At 39.3% G+C, this 22,434-nt stretch overlaps 2 protein-coding genes across 3 annotated transcripts in view; both read right to left on the bottom strand.

The window, feature by feature from the left end:
• Positions 1 to 1,956: 1,956 nt before the first annotated feature.
• Positions 1,957 to 17,881, bottom strand: hipk1a (homeodomain interacting protein kinase 1a). Its single transcript, XM_067593147.1, has 16 exons — positions 17,512 to 17,881; positions 14,932 to 15,665; positions 13,530 to 13,903; positions 13,306 to 13,429; positions 12,583 to 12,702; positions 12,385 to 12,471; positions 11,958 to 12,139; positions 11,705 to 11,855; positions 10,751 to 10,955; positions 10,339 to 10,457; positions 8,283 to 8,434; positions 8,019 to 8,171; positions 6,840 to 7,010; positions 6,476 to 6,669; positions 6,071 to 6,201; positions 1,957 to 4,858 (listed from the first exon to the last, which is right to left on the bottom strand). The coding sequence occupies exons 2-16, from the start codon at positions 15,661 to 15,663 to the stop codon at positions 4,439 to 4,441; spliced, it is 3,315 nt and encodes a 1,104-aa protein (XP_067449248.1). The 5' UTR covers positions 15,664 to 15,665; positions 17,512 to 17,881; the 3' UTR covers positions 1,957 to 4,438.
• A 1,722-nt stretch (positions 17,882 to 19,603) lies between these two features.
• Positions 19,604 to 22,434, bottom strand: part of acap3a (ArfGAP with coiled-coil, ankyrin repeat and PH domains 3a) — an 82,476-nt gene continuing 79,645 nt past the window's right edge. For both annotated transcript variants that reach the window (XM_067593145.1, XM_067593146.1), the window contains exon 25: positions 19,604 to 20,557. In XM_067593145.1, coding sequence (XP_067449246.1) covers positions 20,451 to 20,557 — 107 coding nt within the window. In that variant the 3' untranslated portion in view covers positions 19,604 to 20,450. The remainder of the gene's footprint in view (positions 20,558 to 22,434) is intronic.

Below are 22,434 nucleotides of genomic sequence, written 5' to 3'. Positions count from 1 at the left end.
CGATATATATTTATAGGTCAGTAGAAACATTCAGTTTTTTCAGACTTTCTATTTCCACTCTGGTTTTAAAACAGATCTTCTACCAAACAGAGAGATCGTCTACTTCACTAAACACATAATGGTTATTTTAGCTGCATTTTAACTGTGCAAAGTTTATTTTATCCCTGGACTGACAGCTGACAGTGTGGAATATTTTGACACTCTGATTCCATCGCTGCACCTCAGAATAACATGAGACAACTGTGTGATACTAACTGGAAATAAAAATGTAAGCTTGTCTTTTATTAGAAAAATAATCCACACACTGTTAATTGGCTCCCATGATTATAAAAGCCACATTTGGGTCAGATAGACCTCATCAGTCATTAATTACTTTTCCCCTCTTTGCTTCAGTAGCAGAAACAGTCTGGCATTACTTTTAATGTGACATATTCAGAATGGTTTCATCATCCAACTAAATAAAATAAAAAACTACTCACTCTATAGTTGAGTCTTATATAATTATTCCTACATGTATTTTAAGCCTTAGCCTACTTTTAATATGTGGAAATTATTTCTACTGTTTCTAGTCTTCTTATTCTGTTGTATGATTAGTCTGTCATTTACATTTCACTTTGCTGAATATGACTTTTTGCTGGCCCTAAAACAGCAGTTTTTCATAGGTACTTGATATCACTGTTTCATATCATATTAAGTTTTTCATTCATGGTTCTGATGATGTCGCTCGTAATTAGCAACCCCATGTCTTTCACATGAATTTGCTCCTAGCTGGATAGGAAAACCCAGAGTTGACTGAGGTAGTTGATAACCAGCTTCATAGTACTGGTTATTGTGACGGCCAATGTTAGGCTCAGTGAAGCCAGATAACCAAAAGATATCCTGGATATGTTGAACTTGCTTCGTAGTGCAGGCCCCTGATCTCCTCTCTTTTAATTGGGTTGTTTAGACACAGTGTTAGCTTATTTGAATATACTTCCCAGCATGCATTGCAGTGGTGTGAAAACTGTCCAGAAAACCTGGCAGCTGGCAGTTTAATCAGCTGCAGCAATCACACACATTTTCTTCAGGAAATGTAAATTCTAGTTTCACATGTGAATAATTCATATAGACTTATAGATTTCACACACAAAAAATAACGTTTTAAAAATTATAAGTATTTGCTGTAATAAACTGTAAGGTGTTGTTTAAAAGGATGTACAATATGGCAGGCACACAGTAGAGTGGAATGAACATCATGACAACAACATTTACTCAAGTATTGTACTTAAGTACAATTTTGAGGTACTTGTACTTTACTTGAGTATTTACAAGGGAAATATTGTACTACGACTAGAATTATTTCATAGCTGTAGTTACTTTTCAGATCTAGATGTAAAACTGTAAAACTGATGTATTTTTAAATATTTCAATAATATATTTTTTATTTATTTTATTTTTATTTTATTTATTATTTAATTACATTTTTTTTCTGTTGATCAGTGTAAAAAAAAATCCACATTAAATAACCTTTGATTCAATGTTAAAAGTTAAAACATGAAACCTTCCAGAGTGTTAATACTTTTTTAAAGGCACTGTATGAATGTGTAAATATAATGCATGTGTAACTATGTGTTGCCATTTTGAATTGATACTTTTACTTTTGATATTTTGAGCAAAATTTGCAACTAATACTTTTGTAATTTTACTTAAGATTTACAATACAGATCCCAGATCTCTGACTATTCCTTCTCTGAGAATACATATGAGTTAATTTTACACTTCGCTGTAAGTCACTTGATAAATGCATGTTATTGCTCACACTCAGCAGATAACTTTAACTCATAAGTTGGTTCTTTTGGCAATATTTTGCTGTCGTAAGATAATGTATATTCTCTAAATCATATCATAGTTTGGATATGTATGAGATTATGTAGATTTATAAGAATTATTTATTTTGAATCATAAATGAGTCCTGAATTCAGTTTTGAGAAGATTTTATTGCGTATATACGGGTTAAGGTTCATTGTGTGTTCTATGTAATGTAGCACTTCACAACACAGCAGGATTGTAAGAACAACCATCATTTCACCAAACCAATGATTTGCTTAGAAGCAGTAAACATAACATCAATTCGTATTTTCATGAATCACCGTCGTCAGATTTGATTATTCACAATTCAAAAACGCATTAATGTGAATTTCACAATTATTGAATCTAAATGGCTTCAACTTTTACGTGATCAATCAGATTTTATGTGCAACGCTTTACTTCACAGACATCACTTCACAAGACAAGAGCTTTTACATTTTATCCAAATATCATTGATGTGTGTTGTCGTATAAATTAAACATGACATTGCACCGTCTTCCTGCGAGCAATGCGGACAAAATCAGTGCGGCTGCAGTTTACAAAACCTCTCTTGAATGCTACTCCATGTCAGACACATGCGACCTTAACTACAACTTCAAAACTGTAAAAAACACAACAACCCCCCTCTGAATACCAACACGCTACTCTACACTGAAAAGCACCGCGTCATTCAACATACTAAACATACAAATATAATTAAGTCAGTGGCCAGTACTAAAACAGAATTAAAACATTTGAAGAGCACAGTGACACATCGTTATACAGTACAGTACATAGCTTACGTTCTCCATTTGTTTTTATAGTACAGATAACAAACACACAATACATTCATAAAGAAAACACACAACATACTAACTTAATCACAACGTGCTGACATATTAAAAGTTAAAATAACAAAAGAAATTGGCCTAAATAAGTAAGGCGACTGTGTAAATGAAACCTTTAAAACATTATTTGATGATTCTGACAAAATAATAAATGACAGCAGCAGAACAGTTAGTGTTAAAGAGTCGAATTCCAGTTTCTCCTCAACACACATTTCTTAAATAAAATAAAAAAATTAGGGCTTTTCACATTTAAAATCAGCTTACAGTGCAGTCTGAAAGTAGTTGAATTTACAGCTTTATGTTTGGTCACCAGAATTTGAAGGCTTGTACATATAAAAACAGTGACTTTCCTACACAGTTTCATTGAATGTGGATGTTAACGCCCTTAAATTAAAGCTGAAACTCAGCACTTAAGCCTTGTTCACATTGGGCCTCATGCAAGAACATTTTTATCATCTTCTCCTAAAACTCTCTTACGTTTTTCTCTTGAGGTTTGTTCGTACGAGTGTTCCAAGTCAGACTCAACAAACTCTCTTAACTCCACAAACTTGTCGTAAATCGCTTGTTTCAACCTGATGATTGTCATCTGTTCATGAGGAGGTGCGTGGTCGTGAGATTTGATCATTAGTGCTATCAATACCCCTGACTTGTCCATATAAGGCTCCATATTCCGCTCCATTTGTGAGAAAGTTTCGTTCACAAAAATGTTACCAAAGAGTAAAAACAAGTCCTGTTTTCAGAAATCAGCAGACAAAAACAACAAAATTTAGGGGCGTCAGTAGTAATGGACCCAAAACGATTAAAATATATTAAAACAGCTGCCAACAATGTGTCATTAGAGCAGCGCTGTAGTGTGACAGAAATAAAGAGGGAATGCTTTGACATGGAGGAGATAGAGCATTATAGCCTTCTGCAGGTGATGTTACACTGACAGCTGCTACAGAAGATGATACTGGATCTGCAGAAAGAATTTTGCTATTAACTGATTCTTTTTTTTTTTTGGCCACTTGGGGGCAGCGGAAACAAGGTGTGAACACAAAACTGTTACAGAGCAACATTTTCATTCATTTAGAGTCGTGTTTCTGTCCATCTGGTGAATGTAAGTCCAATTTTCACTCTTTTAGCTCTGTTAACAGTAAAGTTGTGGCTGGACAGCTAAATAATGAGCTGAAAGTCACTATAAAGCTCCGTAAAGCCGAGGAAAGCTGCAGAGTCGCTGATAATTCTCTGTAGGTTAATCACTACAAGCAGCGCCTCACACATTACACAGTCATTTGATACATTGCTATTATAAAAATATTGATTATAGCCGCTTCAAACTCATGACATTATAATTCTAAGTCAAACTAGTGTTTTCCTCTTCATCTCTTCAGAATTAATCTGTTTGTACGAGTCGTTTTTGCACGAGGCCCAATGTTTCGTTTCAAATCCAGTGTGTTGGAGTCCAGAGCCAACACAACGCTGTTCAAATACTTACAGACTACGCTGTTTGTCGCTGTTAACATACAGTATGCAACACAAAGAAAATGTAAAGTTGGAATAGATTTTTTTTAAACTGGCCATGATTAAAATATAAATACATTCTGTGATTATTTTTTGCAAAATAATCAGAGAAAGTTTCAAAAACAAGGACCAGACGATAAAGGAAAGTTGAAACAGGTCCAATCACAGCCACCTATGATGAGCTTGTGCTCGTCTCTAGTCTCGGTCTCCATTTGGTCTTCATGCAGAGCTACGGTGCCAGCGTCTGTCTCCGTCAGTCTTTACAGGTAAGGATACTGGTTGAGTTTTCGGGGGTAGGTAGCACTGGAACGGTGGAAAGGCTGCCCTCCCAGCTGATGCTGCTGCTGCTGTTGTTGGTGGTGGTTGCCGTACTGTCCCGGAGTAGACCCTCCCAGGGCTAAGCTGCCATTCTTTTGGAGCAGCGCCAGGGAAGAATAAGCCCCGCTCGCTCTGCCGTGGCGGGACGAGGCCCCTTGCATCTGGTCCACAGCCTGGGACACGGAGGCCAGGGCGGCGGATGCAGGGTAGGCATACAGGTTAGGGGTCGAGCTGAAGAGCGTGTTCTCATGAAGCCGGTAGGAAGAGTGGGAGGAGACGGGAGGAGGGTATGTGGGCTGCCGCCTCAGAGATGTACTGCTTCCTGTTTGGTCATGAGATGATGACATCACAGACTGCTGTACCTGAAACAACAGAGAAAGCTGAACTCTGCAAACAGACTCTTTATGGATTCACGTGGAGCAGACAGCAGGGGTCTGTTCCAGAAAGCATGTTTCAGTTTGTTTAAAGATAGATTCACGTTTTTTGAACAATTGTATACACTGAAAAAGCTCATTCTTCTCATTCATACTAGTCATAAAGAGATCCCTTCCTATCATGGCTCTAATGTAACAGATGCTGAAGCAAATATTAGGCTTGAGCAGTCTCTTTTAGGCTCCACACAAGTAAGCAAATGCCAACATCTGGTCCAGCTGGCAGAAACAAACATTCTGTGAACATACTCTACATGAGCTCTTGCACACCAGTGAAGGCTAGTTAAATCTAATCAGAGCGTTTCCATGACCACGGTTGTAAAAAAACATTGCATGAAGAAGGAAAAAAAGAAAACACTGAAGATACGAGCTGCGATCTCTGAATTACTCACCGAGGAAGAATAGAATTTCTGTCTGAATGAAGTGACAAAGTTCAGCTAGAGCTTCGTTGAACTAGTCAGCAGATTGTTTTAAGCAGAAGTAAACCCAAACGAAAGGGGTCCACTTTCTCTTGTTGTTTCATGCTATAGCGACCCAAGCTAGAACACAGACTGCAGCTTGTGCTTGCATTGGGCTTAAGGGGATGTATCATGCACATTTCCAGGTCTATATTTTTATTCTGGGGTTCTACTGGAATATCTTTGCATGATTTACAGTTAAAAAAACTCCTTATTTATCTTCTACTGACTCTTTATGCAGCGTCTCAGTTACAGCCTCTGTCTAAAACAGGTCGTTTTAGCTCCTGTCTCTTTAAGGCCCTGCTCCCGATGAGCCCACTCAGATCTGATCGGTTAGCTTTGTGGCTCCAGAGGCTACAAACAGTAGCAGGACTTTTTTCTTGTTCTTTGCTTAAAATGGAAACTACTGAAATACATCCGTACATGTTCAAGCACAATCATACTTTCACCTGAGGTTTTAGAACATTGACCATGTTTGACACAGACATCCAACATCATAACAGTATATAGAGTAAATGAAAGAAAAGCTTAATAAATCCTCTTTAAGTATTTTCAGGTGACTCCATAATGCAATGACGTGTGAAATGGATCTTGCATAACTCGAAGCATGTTCATACTTGCAAGGCTCTGACTTTGTTAAACCTGCTTTCTTGAAGAGGCCCTCGCTGCATTGAAAACCTGTTACCTGACTCAAGTTGAGAGGCTGAGATCTGCTGGATGCAGCCCGCTGATGGCGCTCCGTGTTGGAGTCTCCTGGCCGACTGGACTGCTGAGATGACCCCTTCTTGGCCTTACTAGAGCCACTTGTAGCTTGATCTATTGGTGCAAAACCACACAGAAGTATGTTAGCACTAAGAAGAGTATCGCTTACAGATGTTGGAAGTAAAATGGATCTGTCATTTCAGTTAAAAGTTAATCCTGTCAACAGAAAAATGTATCCAATGATGTAACTTGCAACCACATCTAGTTATTTAAAATACAATGAATATGTTCGGAGGCTTCACTGTAAGAAGAATATTCATTGCTGGATATAAAGCAAATAAATGAGGACTTTATGTTTCAAGTTAGGCAGTGAAGTGCCCTGGAGGACCTGGAGCTGCTGGAGCTTTGTGGGTTGTGCTCTCCCCAGGCTGGCTCTTCACAGAGGGCATGATGACGGCCAGAGACTTGGTGGGCTGCGAGGAGGTCTTGGGGCTGAGGGGGCTGCTGGTGGAAGAGTCAGAGTCGTGGGAGTCGTGTACCGTCACACAGCTAATCACGTTGGTCCTCTGGCTTGTTCCAGAGCTGCGGGAGAGGATAAGAGAAGAGTAAACAAAAATTTCAGCTAAATAAAACCTCTTAATTTTTCTCAAAGTGTGAAAAATATAAGTCTACTGAAATATAATATGTCCAAACTTGCTTGAAAATGGGCCAAACAGTCTAATAATATCTGTCTGAACAGGAAATGAGCTCACCAGGCAGCAGGGAACTTCCTGTCATCTTCGTCCTCTGAGTCGCTGTGGATGGTGATGATGCTGACGGCAGGACTCGGCGTGTCAGAGATGACGATTGGCTGAGACTGGTCACCGGCCAAAGTAGAAGTGTTGTGAACCACAGTGGTGGACGAAAGCACTGATGACACAGGCCTAGAGGGGGAAAAAGACGCTCTCTCACTGAATCATCTTAATCATTGAAGACTGTTTTCAAGCAAAATGACAAACATTGTCTGATTCCAGATTCACAATTTTGAGGATTTGCTGATTTTCTTTGACTGGTGTGATAGTAAACTGAATATCTTTGGTTTTTGACTGTTCGAATAAAACAAGAATGTCGATGGTGTCAACATGGACTTAAAGGATAAGGCTGGTGATGATGATGATGATTTTTTTAATTGCTAATCATGTCTCTATACTTTTTGACTTCCCATTCATTCCTATTGAAATCTTTAAATATGGGTCAAAAATATGTAGCCTATTTTATTTTTATAAAATGATAAATAATTTCCTAGAACAGCTGGACACTGTCATTTTTAACAAACATTACTCAGACTGGTGTAAATAGTGCATTTGTTGGGGAATATTTTCAGCTGCGGATTGATACACATTTGGTTCTAGTATTTCCAGCAGAATGGTGTATGAGGGATTGATACAGAATAAACTGCTGTGTGTGTGTGTGTTCATGATAATGAAGGAACATCAAGTCATCCAGTGCAACTGTGTGGCTCCTTAAAGGATAAGTTAACACATTTTCCAATGTCTGTCTTAAAGGATATCACTGGCAATTTTTCATATTGTCAACAAATCTCATGTATAGATCCTACTTAGAAGTATTAGTATGTATCCAAAGTCTGATATATCTTATTCCATATAATCAAATACGAGGCTTCAGCAATCTGAGTTAGTCAAATCAAGTCTCCCAAAGTCTTTTTTAGTATAAAGTTCAACTTTGTGTTTCCTTTTTGAGCATTTCTCTCTATTTTCAGACATTTTTTACTGACATTGATTGATTCATTAATCAAGAAAAGAATCAGTAAATTAATTGTCCATAACGTCTTTTACTCAAGGAGATCGAACCACCAACACCACAATTTTTTGACAACCTTCCCCCCCATCAACATGTAGATGAGGTGACAGTGTGACAGTCTGACAGGATACCTGGCTCTGCTCTCAGCGTGACGAGCCTTTGACCTCTTGCCCTGTTGGGATCTTGAGTGAGCGGCCCCGGTGCTGTGGCTTTGGGAGGCAGCGTGACGGCCCACGCCAGAGTCCTGCTGGCTGCCTCCATCGTACTGGCTGCCGTGACGACCCCTAAGAAAAGCAAGAACACATCTAGCTCAACTATCACTTCTGTTTGCCTGACTGATGTTTTACTAAATGTCCCATTATATTTTGACATTAGAATGAAAGACAGACTCTCACCTCCAGCCAGAAGCTTGTTGACTGTCGGAGACAGGCGCTCCCATGGGTGAGTCGGGCACTACGGCCTGCCCAGGGTTATGGATGGCCATGCCAGGCATCTGCTGCCATGTGGAAGGGATGAGGATCTGTTGTGTGCCTGCTGGCCAGCCCTGCTGTATTCACACACACATGCACACACATACATAAGCACATCTAAAAAATGGCAAGGGCTAGATGTCACTTGGTCTATTTTCAAAAACTTTAAATTTCAGTAGTGACACTGAGGGAGGAGGATAAACAGTGCAGAGTAAGTCATGACTGTATCGACCACAGTGGAATAGACAGCGGAGATATTTTCTGAACTGAAAGAGAAAACATAATGAGAACATGCAGTCTGTACACATACACAAAAGGTTCCCAAGTGTCAAACACCAAGACATCCAGCATGTTCCACAAGAAGTACAACACACTTTCACCTCAGATGTCACATTTAAAATAAGCCCTGACACATTGACAAGCTGAACACAATTGAGATGTCACCGCCACCAGAGAGCTGCATTTGTTACCGCTGAGAGGAAAATGTGCTAGAAGCGAATCAACAAGCAGTAAATACCCTGAGTCACAGCAGGTCAAACCAAGCTCACAGAAAGACAGAAAAAAAACCACATTTCAATCCTGAGCCAAACGTGCATGCCAGACAGTCCTGCGCTGTGGAAAACAGAGTGTCCAGTAACAAGACAGCCAACCTGAAATTGAAAGGAATGTGTTTGTCTGAGATAAGAGCAAGAAAGAAATGACGATGTTAAAGCTGGTCACAATGCTATTTTGACTCTTGCTGACATTTGTTATATTGCGTTTTTTAACTAAAATAAATATTGGCGGAAGCTTTCAGAGCTTTATAATAGTGTGCATTGCTGTCTGCCAGTCTTTTTTGTTTGACACTACCACTAGGGGACGCCAGAGTTCTATAGACAAGTTTGAAGGAATCTCTGAAAATTTCTTCTGTGATGAATTTTGATATTTACAAAAGTGTTTTCGCTTGAGACAACACAGTGTGGCAGTCAGCATTTTGTAGGGAAGCTTTAAAGGATCCATCTGCTGTAGTCAAAATGCCAAATTAAAAGGAACACATTGGATTTTTCTTCTTAATAATTAAAGTTCTCTTTACATTCTGGTGTTGAATGCATTTCCTTCCACATGGAACATTTGCAAAACTGATTTTTTTTCAAACAATTTGAAACATGCATTGTTTACAGTTTATAGTCTTCTTCTTATCAGCATTTTGCTGGCATATAAATACATTTATTGGTGTGTTACTGCCAGGTGTTGATCAGTGGAATAGTGTGAAATCATTGGCAGGAATGTGTATCACGTCACCCGCAACCTTGTGCATGTGAAAGTGTGCTCTCAAATTTGAGAAAAACACTGTTTTCCTCTATTCTAATCTGTATGGATGAAGGGCTGAAATAGAGAGAAAAAGATGAGTTTTTAAATTTAACCGTCTTAATGTGGTCTTGGACCTGCTCCATATTCTACTGAATTTTGTTTGCAGAGCCGCACTTGATCAAGAGTTGTCAATTTGTGGGAACACCAGAACAAGTGTCATTTTGAGAGTTTTATTTGGAGTGGAGAGGACTGAATGGTTTTTGGCATGCAGAAAACATAAATGACCAATTATGATACAGTGGCCACTTGCATTTTGGATCTGGGTCCCGGCTGATAAAATTCCTGGATTCACTAAGCTACAAGGCTGACAAATCTCATTCAAACTTTTTACCTCTCTTCACTTTTTTAATTTTGCAATGTGCAAAACATTCTGGTAGCAGCTTTTCATTTTTAGCCAGCGCTGAATGCTAATGTCACCATCAAATTAAACTTAGTTATTAAATCAAATTAAAGCAGTGTTTCTCTGCCTTCTCTGGTGCTAAGTTTCACATCTGTCACACTTCTTCCTGCAGCCCGCATTACTGATTTTGATTCATTCAGTAGATGGATTCAATACTGGATTCAATACTGGATTCAGATTCAATAAAACTCCATCAAACTCAAACCCTGGTAGTCATGCAGCGGGGCCTACCTGTGCCAGCATGCTAGGCTGGATGTGAAGAGGCTGGGACGACTGGTTCTGAGGAACTAAAGGTACTGAGTTGTCCATCCTCACTGGGTAACCAGAGGGCTTATTGGATGTTTGAAGACCTGTAAGAAGAAGATGGAGGCAGATTATATTATGTAAAAAAGAGAAATACTACATATAGTGCATGAGAAATGTGTGAATTCTGAAGTTAGCTGCACAAAAGCAAAATATCAAAAGATGTTATTTTCCTTTTGTTTCTCTTGATTGTGATAAAAACGGACAAATACATTTTTTTAAATTCTAGTTATTGCCCTCATGTCTGGTGGTCATATTATTATAATTTCTACATTGTAATATGTAAGTGTAAAATGAGATTTCTTTTCTTTGAAGCAACACTAACATCTTGCTTTCTCACCCTGGATGGTGGGTGGGCAAACGATGAGGGTTTGCTGGAAGGGCTCGGTCTGGGTACAGAGCTGGGTGGGTCTGGTCTGCAGGGGCACGCCCTGCTGGGCCAGGCCAGGGATGTTTATGGTGGCCTGCTGGTAAAGGCCGGGCTGGTAGTTCAGCAACGGGACATTACTGCTGAGGGACAGGGACTGGCCTCCTGTTGAAGCCATCTGGCAGACAAAACATGCAGAAAAGAGTATTTAATGCCTGAAATGATGAGTCAAGTACAGTTTCAAAGTCCAGCAGCCTCATTTATGATTTACACATCAATGCTAAATGTGTGTGTGGAAACCATTTATACGAAAAAGCAAATTGGTGTTATCAAACATGCAATATGGACAATGATAAATCTCACCTGTTCTACATTAATCTAACATACAGAATTCAGATTAACATATGGAAATGCCAAATATGGTCGATTTATTGTTGAGTTACTTGTGGACAAAAGTAGCAGCTGAGAAAGAAAACATCACAGACCATATGGTTAAGATACTTAAGCATCCCGGGAGCAGGCATGTGGGAAAGCTTCCCAGCAATATAAAATGCAGTCATTAATGCAGATTGATTCAACCGAGTGTGACTGACAGATCCTCTGAATCTCTAATATGAAGCCACAAGTGCTCAGTGATGCAGTACAAGAGAAACAAGATGAAATTGAGGCAATGAAGGTATAATTTCACCCTGAAAGACATGATTAACTTGTTTACCAAATAAAAACAGAAATGCACGTCTCTGCATATTTTCATCATTCTCAAGCACAAGAAGAAAGTGATAAATCAGATTCTATGCATAGAAATGAAGCACAAAACTGTAGATAAATGAGCCCTCACTTTACAAAGCTCACTATATAACCTGCAACAAATGAAAACTGGATCAACGAGAGAAATGTTTCAAATCTTAAAAGGTGACCAAAACTCACCTGATTGTGCTGGTTCAGTTGGCTGCTGAAGGTGACTGTGAGGTTGGTGGCTGCACTTGGGGTGTTGTTGCTGGCAAACATATTTTTTCCATTCTCGAAGGCGCTGCATCTGCGTTTGCATATGTCCATATTTTGGAAGCAGGACTTCACACTGTAACATGAATAAAAATCATGATACACAAGCTCAATCAATCAGTGGAATCATGGGAACAATGTTAAACCAAGGCCAACACAATCACTACAAATGGCTTACTGCGAGCTGTGAGGGAAGTGCAGCAGGTGCGTCATGGTAACGAAGGGGTGGTTCAGTGTCTTCATGGGCGTGATCCGTTTGTCTGCATCTAGAGTCAACATCTTCTTCAGCAGGTCTATGAACTCCCGTCTGTCGGCCTTCTCCGCCAAGATGTCTGTCCCTTCCAGGTTTGTCATGTTCACCTGCAGAGGGACAGGAAATAAGTCAAACTGCAACATTCAAAAGGTTTTAATATACCTGACAGCATCACTTTCTAGGATATAGTAAATTCTGTTAATAGTAAAAGTACAGTGATACAGCAGTTACACACAGAAGTTATGTGTCCTACTTTACATCCCTAGAGGGGGAAATTATAAAATAATCAGTTCCAGCAACAAGGAAACAGTTCTGTAAATGCTAATCTGAGATTAAACAGTTCCTTCCTCACCTGCATCATATCATCGAGACAGTTGAAGATGTATTTTCTCGCCTCTTTCGACTTTATCCCCATCTCTGCCTCGTGCTCTGCAGGAGTCTGCAGAAAAATAACCGCAACAACACCTCAGTACATGTATATATTTTAGGTTTATGATAGAAGAATGTTATGTGACGTCTCTGTGGACTGAATCTCTGCGGAGACGCTTACTTTGAGTCTCCAGAGGGGGTAGCTCGAGTCGGGGCCTCTGTTGAAAAAACGGCTGGTCTTGGTTCCTGCACTGAGCAGGTACTCTGCTGGAAGGCCCTGCGTCTGAGAAATGTAACGAATCTGAGGGAGACAAACAAAAAAACAATCTGCCAGTTAATAATGTATCACATATGTAAATCTTGTTACCAGCAGTGTATCTGTGATCAATACCAGTTAATACAGTTTATGACGACTGGTTGTGTCGATTGATTTAAATATTAAGACTCACAATGCAATGAAATGCAAACAATCTGGTATTGTAGATGGACTCTCACATGTCCCCACTCACATGTTTTGAGATTTTCTAATTATTTATAAGCAAGAAAAGCATTTTTTAAAGTATTTTTCTGTGTGTTTTATGACTTTACTAGATAGCAATAGTGGAAAGATGACAGGAAATGAGGGAGAAAGAGATGCAATAAAGGTCCCACTGGACTTGAACCAAGGATGTTGCAGCTCATCGTCAGCATCTTAACCCTTAACTAACTGGGCGCCACAAAAAGTGTTTAAATCAAAACACACTTTAAACTCATGTGTTGACACCATAACAAAGTTGCTATGACTGAACTGCCATCAACAGTAATCACCCCTTTTCACAATTTATGTATGCTGCTTTACAACCATTTCCTATTAAGCATGAAATAAATGTGACTTTAAGGTATTTGTGAGAGCGTTGCAGCTGACCTGATCATACTCTGAGGCTCCGGGATAGAGAGGCCAACCCAAGAATAGCTCAGCAATGACACATCCCAAAGACCACATGTCGATTGCTTCACAGAAAGGAAGGCCCAGAATGATCTCTGGAGCTCTGCGAGTACATCAGAATGGACAAATGACAAGATCACAGCAGGTTATTTACATATTACAGACACAATGAATGATGTACTGTACTTACTGTACAGTCTTACCTGTAGTAGCGTGACTGCAGGTATGTGGAGCAAACAGCTTTGGACACGTGGCTGGCAGAGCCGAAATCAATGACTTTCACCCTGTACGGCTGCCTCAGAGGGTCAACCAACATAATGTTTTCTGGCTTCAGGTCGGCGTGGATCAACCCCAGGCTTTTCAGCTTCATCAGTGCCGTGGCGACCTGCTGCAGAATAGGCCGTATACACTTGAGTAGCAGAGGGCTGAACTTGCTGTGCTTCAGGAAGTCGTAGAGGTTCTGCTCCAGCATCTCAAACACAAGGCACGTGTGGTTCTTGTGCTGGAAACACTCGTATGAGCGCACAAAGTTGAACTCATCAGCGTTTTCTGTGCTCAGCCGGCTAAGGATGCTCACCTACAGTAGAGCACAAGGAGGAAGGAGAAGAAGATGAAGATATAATGTCTTCATCAATGGAGAAAACATTAGGTCACCACATTTTGTATTTTAACCCTTTGAACCCTCTGATTTTTTGCTCACTTTTTTATCCCTTTATTTCCAGGCTTTCAGCATAGTGACTACGTGTCTTAGCCAGACATGCCATACTGTGTATTATTATTTTTCACAATAAGTTGGGCTTCTAAATGGAAGTTGCACATGTTCTAGGATAGTTTTCATTAAAATAAAATTTCCAGCTTCATGTGATTAAAAATTGTTTGAGTTTTTTGTGTGTATGTCCACACTTTTCAGTAAAGAGCAAACATCTGTATGTGAATGGATGCATAGAGGAGTGTCACTTTTCCAGTAATATAAGAACCATGTTGATGGGACATTCTGATCTTTAATAATATGAAAAATAATTTGAAATAATCATGTTGTAAGTTTTGGAACTACAGTTCCCATAATGCTTTGGGGGAAGGAAGCAGAAGGCAGTCAGTGAGACCCCACTGGACATTTTTTAGCCTATATTTGTTTATATTTTGGCTAATTTGCATTATGAAAAGTGATACAGAATTTGCTATTAGCAGTTCCTGTTTGCACTGTACACACAGATGTTATTGTTGAATTATCACTGGGTTACTTTTGATACCCAAACTTCCAAATGCGATAATTATCAGGCAACATCTGAAGTTATAATGAGCATCTTTGTCTTTTGATTTCTATGACTTCTGTTTATTTGAGAACCAGGTGCAAAGGGTTGAAGAGTGAGAACAGCTTTTCTATCCTGAATGTTGTCTTTTTAACTGCATGTTGTCTCTTTTAACTGAATGTTGTTTTTTTTTGTCTGTTATGTCAGGTGTCTTGGCACATACACCCTATGAGAAACGCCATTTTATTCTGCCAAGTGTATGAAATAGCCTACATATGACATGAATGATAAAAATAAAGCAAATCTGAATCTATCTGCCCTGGAGTTCCTTTTCTTTTCAACACAACACACTCACTTCAATTTGACCTTGTCGAGCATAAGAAGGATGGTTCTTCAAGATTTTGATCGCCACAATCTCATTTGTGCCACGCTTCCAGCATTTTGCCACCTGGCCGAAGGTGCCGCGTCCCAGGAACTCGAGCACCTCGTAACTGTTGGACATCGAGCACAGAATCTCGTGCTGGACCAGCTGGTAGTCGCCCTCGCTGTGGGAGTTGCTGCTCTTTGTGGTAGAAGTGGAATGTGCTATGGACTGAGCTGTAGTGGTCCCTCCTCCACCACCGGTGCGGTTTGACACAACGGGGGCTGAGAGCTCTTCCAGTATCTGGACGCTGTCGCTGCTGTCCACCTCCTCGCTCTTCCGCTTCAAGCTGTACTGCTTGTGGTAGAGGTCGCACGGCTGGGAGGAGGACTCTGCATCCTTAATGCGGCGGCTGGAGGAGGACGAGGAGGAGGAGGAGGAGGGAGGTCCGCGGAGGCTACCTGTGCTGTCTGCTGCCCGCACCACCGTCTGCTCCCTGGAGCCTGCTGTCGGCGGGTGCACCTGGTTGGCGTTGTACACCGGGTTGAAGTTGGAGCCAGAAGTGGAGGGTGCAGCTCCCTGCGTGGGGCTCTGCTGGTAGTAACCATTGTCCCCCAGCTGGTTGGACACATCCCAGGCAGGGTTCTCTACTTTAAGCCTCTTTGAACGAGAGTAGGCACTGGAGGACACAGAGGGAGAGGAGAACACCTGGAGCTGGGACGCCATGTCTGTGGACGAGATTAAAGATCGGCAGCAACCATCAATCAGACATCTAAAACACCTTGAAACAAGTGAAATGGATCCAACTAGTGCAGCTCACTTGATTTAGGATGACAGCCCCTGGCTTTAATTTTTTTAGTCCTTGTTCAAACAGAAAATAATTTTAACCCTCACAAGCTGCTTGTACATATAATACAGTTGAAGAAGTTCCTTTTTAGACAGATTACAAGGATTTGAGTGGTAAATTGGTGCAAATTGTAACAATTAGACTGGTGATAGGGCTGCAACTAACAATTATTTCTATTTAATCTGCAAATACTTTTCTCAATTAATCGTTTAGTCAATGAAATGTAAAAGAATTGCATCCACAATTTCTTAAAGCCCACACTGATGTATTCAATTTGCTTATTTTGTCTGAATAGCAGTCCAAAATAAATATGAAAACAACAGCAAATGTTTAAGAAGCTAGAACCACAGAACATTTGGCATTTTTGCTTAAAAAATGACTAATGATTAATCAATAATTTAAATAGTTGCAATTCATTTTCTGTTGATCGATTCATTGATAAATTGTTGCAGCCCTAGCTGGCAATATTCTACATTTTTGTTATTGCCCACAAACCCCATGAAAAGACTCTCTGACTACCCTTATCTGTCTGTGGCTCTCATATTCAAGCCTTTGGCATCCTTCTGAAAATAAAAGTCTTTAAAAACAGGTCACAAATATTTAGTTTCATTTTTTTCTAAAAAGGCTCAGTAATTTCCTTGAACAGCTTGAACAGTAATTTCCTTGTTGGGGACTATTTTCAGCAGTTCAACAGTTATATGAAGGGAAATTTAGAGGAATTTAGATGTCTCTTTGGTGGAGCTTCTAGCAACTCTGCCATCTGAAACATGACAAGGAGACACAACTACACACTGATTTTTGTATGGGGCCAAAAGCCAAAAAGTTTGGGAACCACTGGTTTAATCTTAAAGTCCCCTCCACTCAAAACTGTTTTTTCTTGTTCCTACAGTTGAATGTTTGAGCTTCACTGTGCAAAAAGATGTGCAGTTGAGTTGAGTTTGACACTAGAAGGCTGTTTTCACATCCGTCTGCTGAAAGTGGAAAGTTTCTCTGTGCTCATTAAAAATCTGATTTTAAAGGATGAGCCTACGAGCCTGATTTATGACATCACAACTAATTTGGAAGCCAATCCTGGTCCAATATGCAACTTACATAAGTGTGATACAGAAACAGTTTTGAAGCCTCCAGTGCACAAACACTGAGAATGGACTTAACAGTGAAGAAGGAGACATCTTGCGTCCACCAGTTAAACTTAAAACTAAATATATTCATAGATTCTGGATTTTTTTTAATGAGGGAAAATAGGTAAATGTAATTTTAAGGATTTTCACAAGATATTTGAACTTTTTTGGTGGAAAAAAACATATCAGATACACATTATTCACAGCAGATGCATCTTAAAACATGTCTGGAGGGGATCTTTAACATTCCAGTGTAATTTATAAGCTCATCATTGTGATATTATATGTAAAACTGTATTCTGAAAAGTAACTAAAGCTGTCAAATAAATGTAGTTGAGTAAAGAGTACAATATTTCTCCCTAAAATGTAATGGAGTGGAAGCATAACGTAGCATAAAATGAAAATACTCAAGTAAAGTACAAGTACCTTAAAATCGTACTTAAGTACAGTAGTTGAGTACATGTACTTAGTTACTTTCCACCACTGTTGTCTACCTATAGTCTACCTTAAATGCCCCACTTGGATCACACACAATAATAAAAATGACAATGACTGCTATCGGTAAATCACAGCACTGAGACTTTAACTATTCATGAATGGCAATACCTGTATCTGATAAGTGAACACACCGCCGCCGATCCTACATTTAAGGCCTCCTCCTCATCTTCTCCTGTCCGGGCTGTGTGAGGTGCTGCAGCGGATCAGCTGAGCTGCTAGCCGCCTGCTGCTGGAGCTCCGGCTGTATGTAGCAGGATGGATGAGCGCTAAGCTAACTGCCAGCTACAAGCATCCGAGTCATATCTGACTCAAGAGTTACATCGCGTGTCAAGCAGGCAAAATGTGCATGATGTCCCTCGAAATGTCAGATATCTTCATCGTGAGCGCTGTCGCCTTGACAGAGCTCCATCATCGCGGACTGACTGCTCGCCGTACTTCCTACCCTGCCGACGTAACGGCGGGACGTGACAGACGTCAACGGCCGGGACCGTTGGCATGGTTACAAAGATGGAATCAAAGATCGTCTATGACTCAATATTGGAGCACATTTTAAATCTGCTTTAAGAATCGTAAACTGCAGCAGAATATAAAGGTAGGAGAGGCAGTGACGGAATGTAAGTAAGTGCATTAGTCTGCGTAGAGATGTAGGCTACTTAAAGGACAGGTAAACATTTTTCTAGACTGTCTGTAAACAACAGTCAGGTGTCCAAATAAGCATTTAAACAGGTTATTCTTGCTGTAATCTTTCCTCTTGTTCATACAGGTGATAGGGGACACAGTCCTCCTTCTGTGCAAAAATGTATTATAAGTTTATCTGAAGCTAATATGACGCTTCAGACGTTCAAATTAGTCAAATCAAGTAGATATCTTTCATTGTTACAGTCTTTTTAGTGTCAAAGTCCCTCTTTTTGTTACTTTACCTCCGCTGCAGCTCAACAAGGAAACACAAAGAGGGAATTTGATGCTAAAAAGACAGTAAATGTGGCAGATATCCACTTGATGTAACTCAGACTGCTGAAGCCTCATATAAGCTTCAGATAAACTTTTAAATGCATTTTTGCACAAAATGACTGTGTGGACTCACTGTGGATTTTGGCCTCCATCAATTACATTGAAAACACATTTGAAGGGGATCTTTTAACAGCCAGTATGAACAAGAGGAATGATTACAGCGAGTATAACCTCTTTCAGTGTTCATACGGACACCTGACTGTTGTTTTAAGACACATTTGAAAAATTGTGAACCTGTCCTTTAAGTACAAATTTGAAGTACTTGCACCTTACTGAAGTATTTTCATTTTATGCTACTTAATACTGCTACTCAATTATATAGGCTTATCTTACAGTGCTTCTTGTTAATTTCCAGATTTTTCCAGATGTCTTTTTGAGTTGTTCCCAAAGACTGATTTTCCCTCTAAACATCTCAGATGGAGCCTGTCTTTTGAATAACTATGTTTGAGGTTCAAAGAGATAAAATTATCCAAAAGAAAAATGAAAGAAAACACCACACAATTCATACAATTCACCTTAATCACATCATACCCCCTTCATATTTATGTTGTGACCCTCTGGATGGTGCAGTGGCAGTAGTATTTGTCAATAATCAAATTTAAACTCAAACTTAAATTGTCCAACTGAATTCTTAGCATTTTCTTGAGATTTATTTATCCAGTGTGAGCAAGAAAACATGGCTCCTGCTGCCTCTCTCGCTCTGCTAAAAAACAAAACAAAACAAACAACAACAACAACACATATACCTTCCAAGTGCATGTTGGTGCTATACCTCCCTTCCTACCTATATAACCTGAGGTGCCCATAGTGTTACCCAGTTCTCACAAAAATGAAGCTAAATATGCTAAACATACATATAATTAACATTTTTACAGAAATCTCTACTAATACCATGTTCAGTTATTGCAACTAATGTGTAGGCTATTGTTCAGTGAATACCATTCAGCTCATGCATTTGATAGGCAATGTGTAATGATACAGTATTTTAAATGGTGTTTATCCTCTTTACTTTCTCATGGTTATCACCATCAAATAAACTCAGATAGTTTTATACTTAACATGCATGATCCAGGCCTGTTTTATCATTTGTGACTGACTAGTCTCACTTTTCGACACAGGAGGGCGCTGTTGCCTCAGCTACATGGATGTGTGATGTAGTCAACCTCAACATAGACTCTTACTGCACATATGTAAACACAGACAATGTTTATTTTAATACATCTTTCATCAGTACTCCTGTTCATTCAGATATATTAGCATTTTTGCCTCTACAGCATGTAAACAGCATCATAAGCACTGCATTTCATAGTGGTACTGCAAAGTACATTTAAACAAAAATTATTTATCACCGAGACTATACCAGCATAGTCGATGCAAAATAACACATTTCATATCAAAATAAACTATCCATCAAGAGAGATAACACTGCGAGTTCAAGATGTTGGACTGGTGATGCTGATAACTAATGATGATATGACACTTTTTAGCCTTACAGACATAGCAGAATTCAAGTTTAAGTATGAAATATAATGAGAGTAAATGCATGCATTACACATACAGAAAAAAACATTAATATACTGTAAAGCATTGATGAACTTCCTTCAACCAATTATGAAACTGATGACAGCAAACAAATCATGGTTTATACAAAAAAAAAAAAGAAACAAAACAAGTGCTTGGTATTTTTTTATCCATCTAACACTGTACAAAAATGCTTTATTTATATATGCATATAAGAGGAAAAGACCAGCAAATCCTCACAGAACACATTCCTATCAAAACAACTGGTTGATCTGAGAACAGCACATGATTCTTGCAGATATAATGCAGCTATCCTAAACAAAACAACAGCATCCAAAAAAAAAAAAAAAAAAAGTCTTCCACTAAATCCACTGTGTAGGTAGGGTAACGGAGTACAGAATCAGGTTTCTCCAACTAGTGGTTCAAAACATGGAGCTCAGGATCACTTGTGACTGCGTTTGGAAAGTGGCTACTGCACTTTTCAAGTATGTCTTCCTCTGTAGACGCTTGGCGGACTACCTGAAGGAGTGTCGGAAGTGCACACTCCTCCGTTTCAGCTTCTCTGGGTTGTGCGATGCCATGTGGGAAAATTCTCGGAAGATGTCGAGGTATGTGGCGTCTCCTGATGAAGGAAAACAAAAAGGAAAATATTAATGAAACTAATATACATGCTATTTGTGCAGTTTAACTAAAAAAAATGGGGGAAAGTGGCATTACCGCTTTATACAGTCAAAACATCTTTTATATGAATTGAGGAAAACAGAAAGCAGAGGGTGAGAAAGCCTCGTAAATGGAGGGGCAAAAACAGCCTGAGGCACCATGAAGCCCTCCTCTTTCAACTTTCCAAATTCTGAGGCTTTACTTTTCTTGTGGCCATGGTAACCGCTGAATCTACGGACATAACAAAAGCAGTTGAACTCCTTTGTGTCCCATGAGAGCTCCCAGGCTCGGCTAATTAAAAAGGGGAATGAACATTCCTGGCTTTCCCTGTGTGTGTGTGTGTGTGTGTGTGTGTGTGTGTGTGTGTGTGTGTGTGTGTAAGGAGAAGGAAGTTGAGAGATCACTGAGTACAAGCCTTATAGTAGATATGGTTTCTTGGTAACACTTTATTTTAACCCCCCCATTCAGTATTTATAAGCAGTATGAAAATGATTAATACATGTTTTATAACACAGTATAACACACTAGTTGTAAGCAGATATAAGCGCAGTTTAAAGGACGTCTTCACAATTTTTCAAGTCTGTCTTAAAACAACAGTCAGGAGCCCAAAGGAAAATTGAAACAGGTTTTTCTTGCTGTAATCATTCCTCCTGTTCATACTGACAATTAGAAGATCCCTTCATAATGCACTTACAATGTAAGTGACGGAGGACAAAATCCACAGTCCTCCTCCTGTGCAAAAATGTATTTAAAAGTTTATCTGAAGCTAATATGAAGCTTCAGCTGTTCAGATGAGTCAAATCAAGTAGATATCTTTCAACGTTACAGTCTTTTTAGTGCCCAAGTCCCTCTTTTACTTTACTATACTTCCACTGCAGCTCAACCGGGAAACACTGTCCGAGGGAACACAAAGAGGGAATTTGATGCTAAAAAGACTGTAAATGTGACAGATATCCACTTGATATGAGTAACTCAGACTGCTGAAGCCTCATATAAGCTTCAGATATACTTTTAAATTCATTTTTGGACAGAATGTCTGTGTGGACACACTGTGGATTTTGGCCCCCATCATTTACATTGAAAGCACATTTGAAGGGGATCTTTTAATAGCCAGTATGAACAGGAGGTATGGTTACAGCGAGGAAAACCTCTTTCAGTGTTCATATGGACACCTGACTGTTGTTTTAAGACAGACTTGAAGAATTGTGAACCTATCCTAAAAGTTTATCAATGAATTTGTCAGCAACTATAACTCTTCCTGTGAATCATCTATAACAGGTGTACACTACAATGTTAGAAAGTTATTAAGTACATTTAATCAAGTGCTGTACTTACAGTACTGTACATGCAGTTTTGAGGTACTTTTCCTTTAGTTAAACCTGCATTAACTGATTTTTGGCCACTTGTTTTCAGCAAAAACAGACATCATCACCTTTTAAGTTTATATGTTGAACTCGTTAGCAAACAGTTGCTTATTTCCACATCCAGCAGTTACAGATCAACATTATCTTTCATTTGGAGTCGTGTTTATGTCCATCTGGTGAATCTAAGTCCAATATTCACTCTCTTTAAGCTCTGTATTTGCTCTCTACCAACTCCTGAGGGAAACATCTGGCTCTTTAGCTGCTAAATGTTCACCAGCTGCTACTCCTCTACATTTCAGAGGGAAATACTACTACTTTGAATCCAATACATTTATCTGGAAGCCACAGTTACTAGTTAATATTCATATTTTACATATAAAACATTTGATAAACTTATAAGATATAATGCATATATATTACCACATAATATACAACATGCCATACCCGTGTCTGTATCTCTACTATCACTATCAAG

Source organism: Thunnus thynnus, chromosome 6 (genome assembly GCF_963924715.1).
Source record: "Thunnus thynnus chromosome 6, fThuThy2.1, whole genome shotgun sequence".
Lineage (NCBI taxonomy): Eukaryota > Metazoa > Chordata > Actinopteri > Scombriformes > Scombridae > Thunnus > Thunnus thynnus.
Note: the sequence above shows the minus strand (reverse complement) of the source record. Positions and strands in the feature narration are given on the sequence as shown.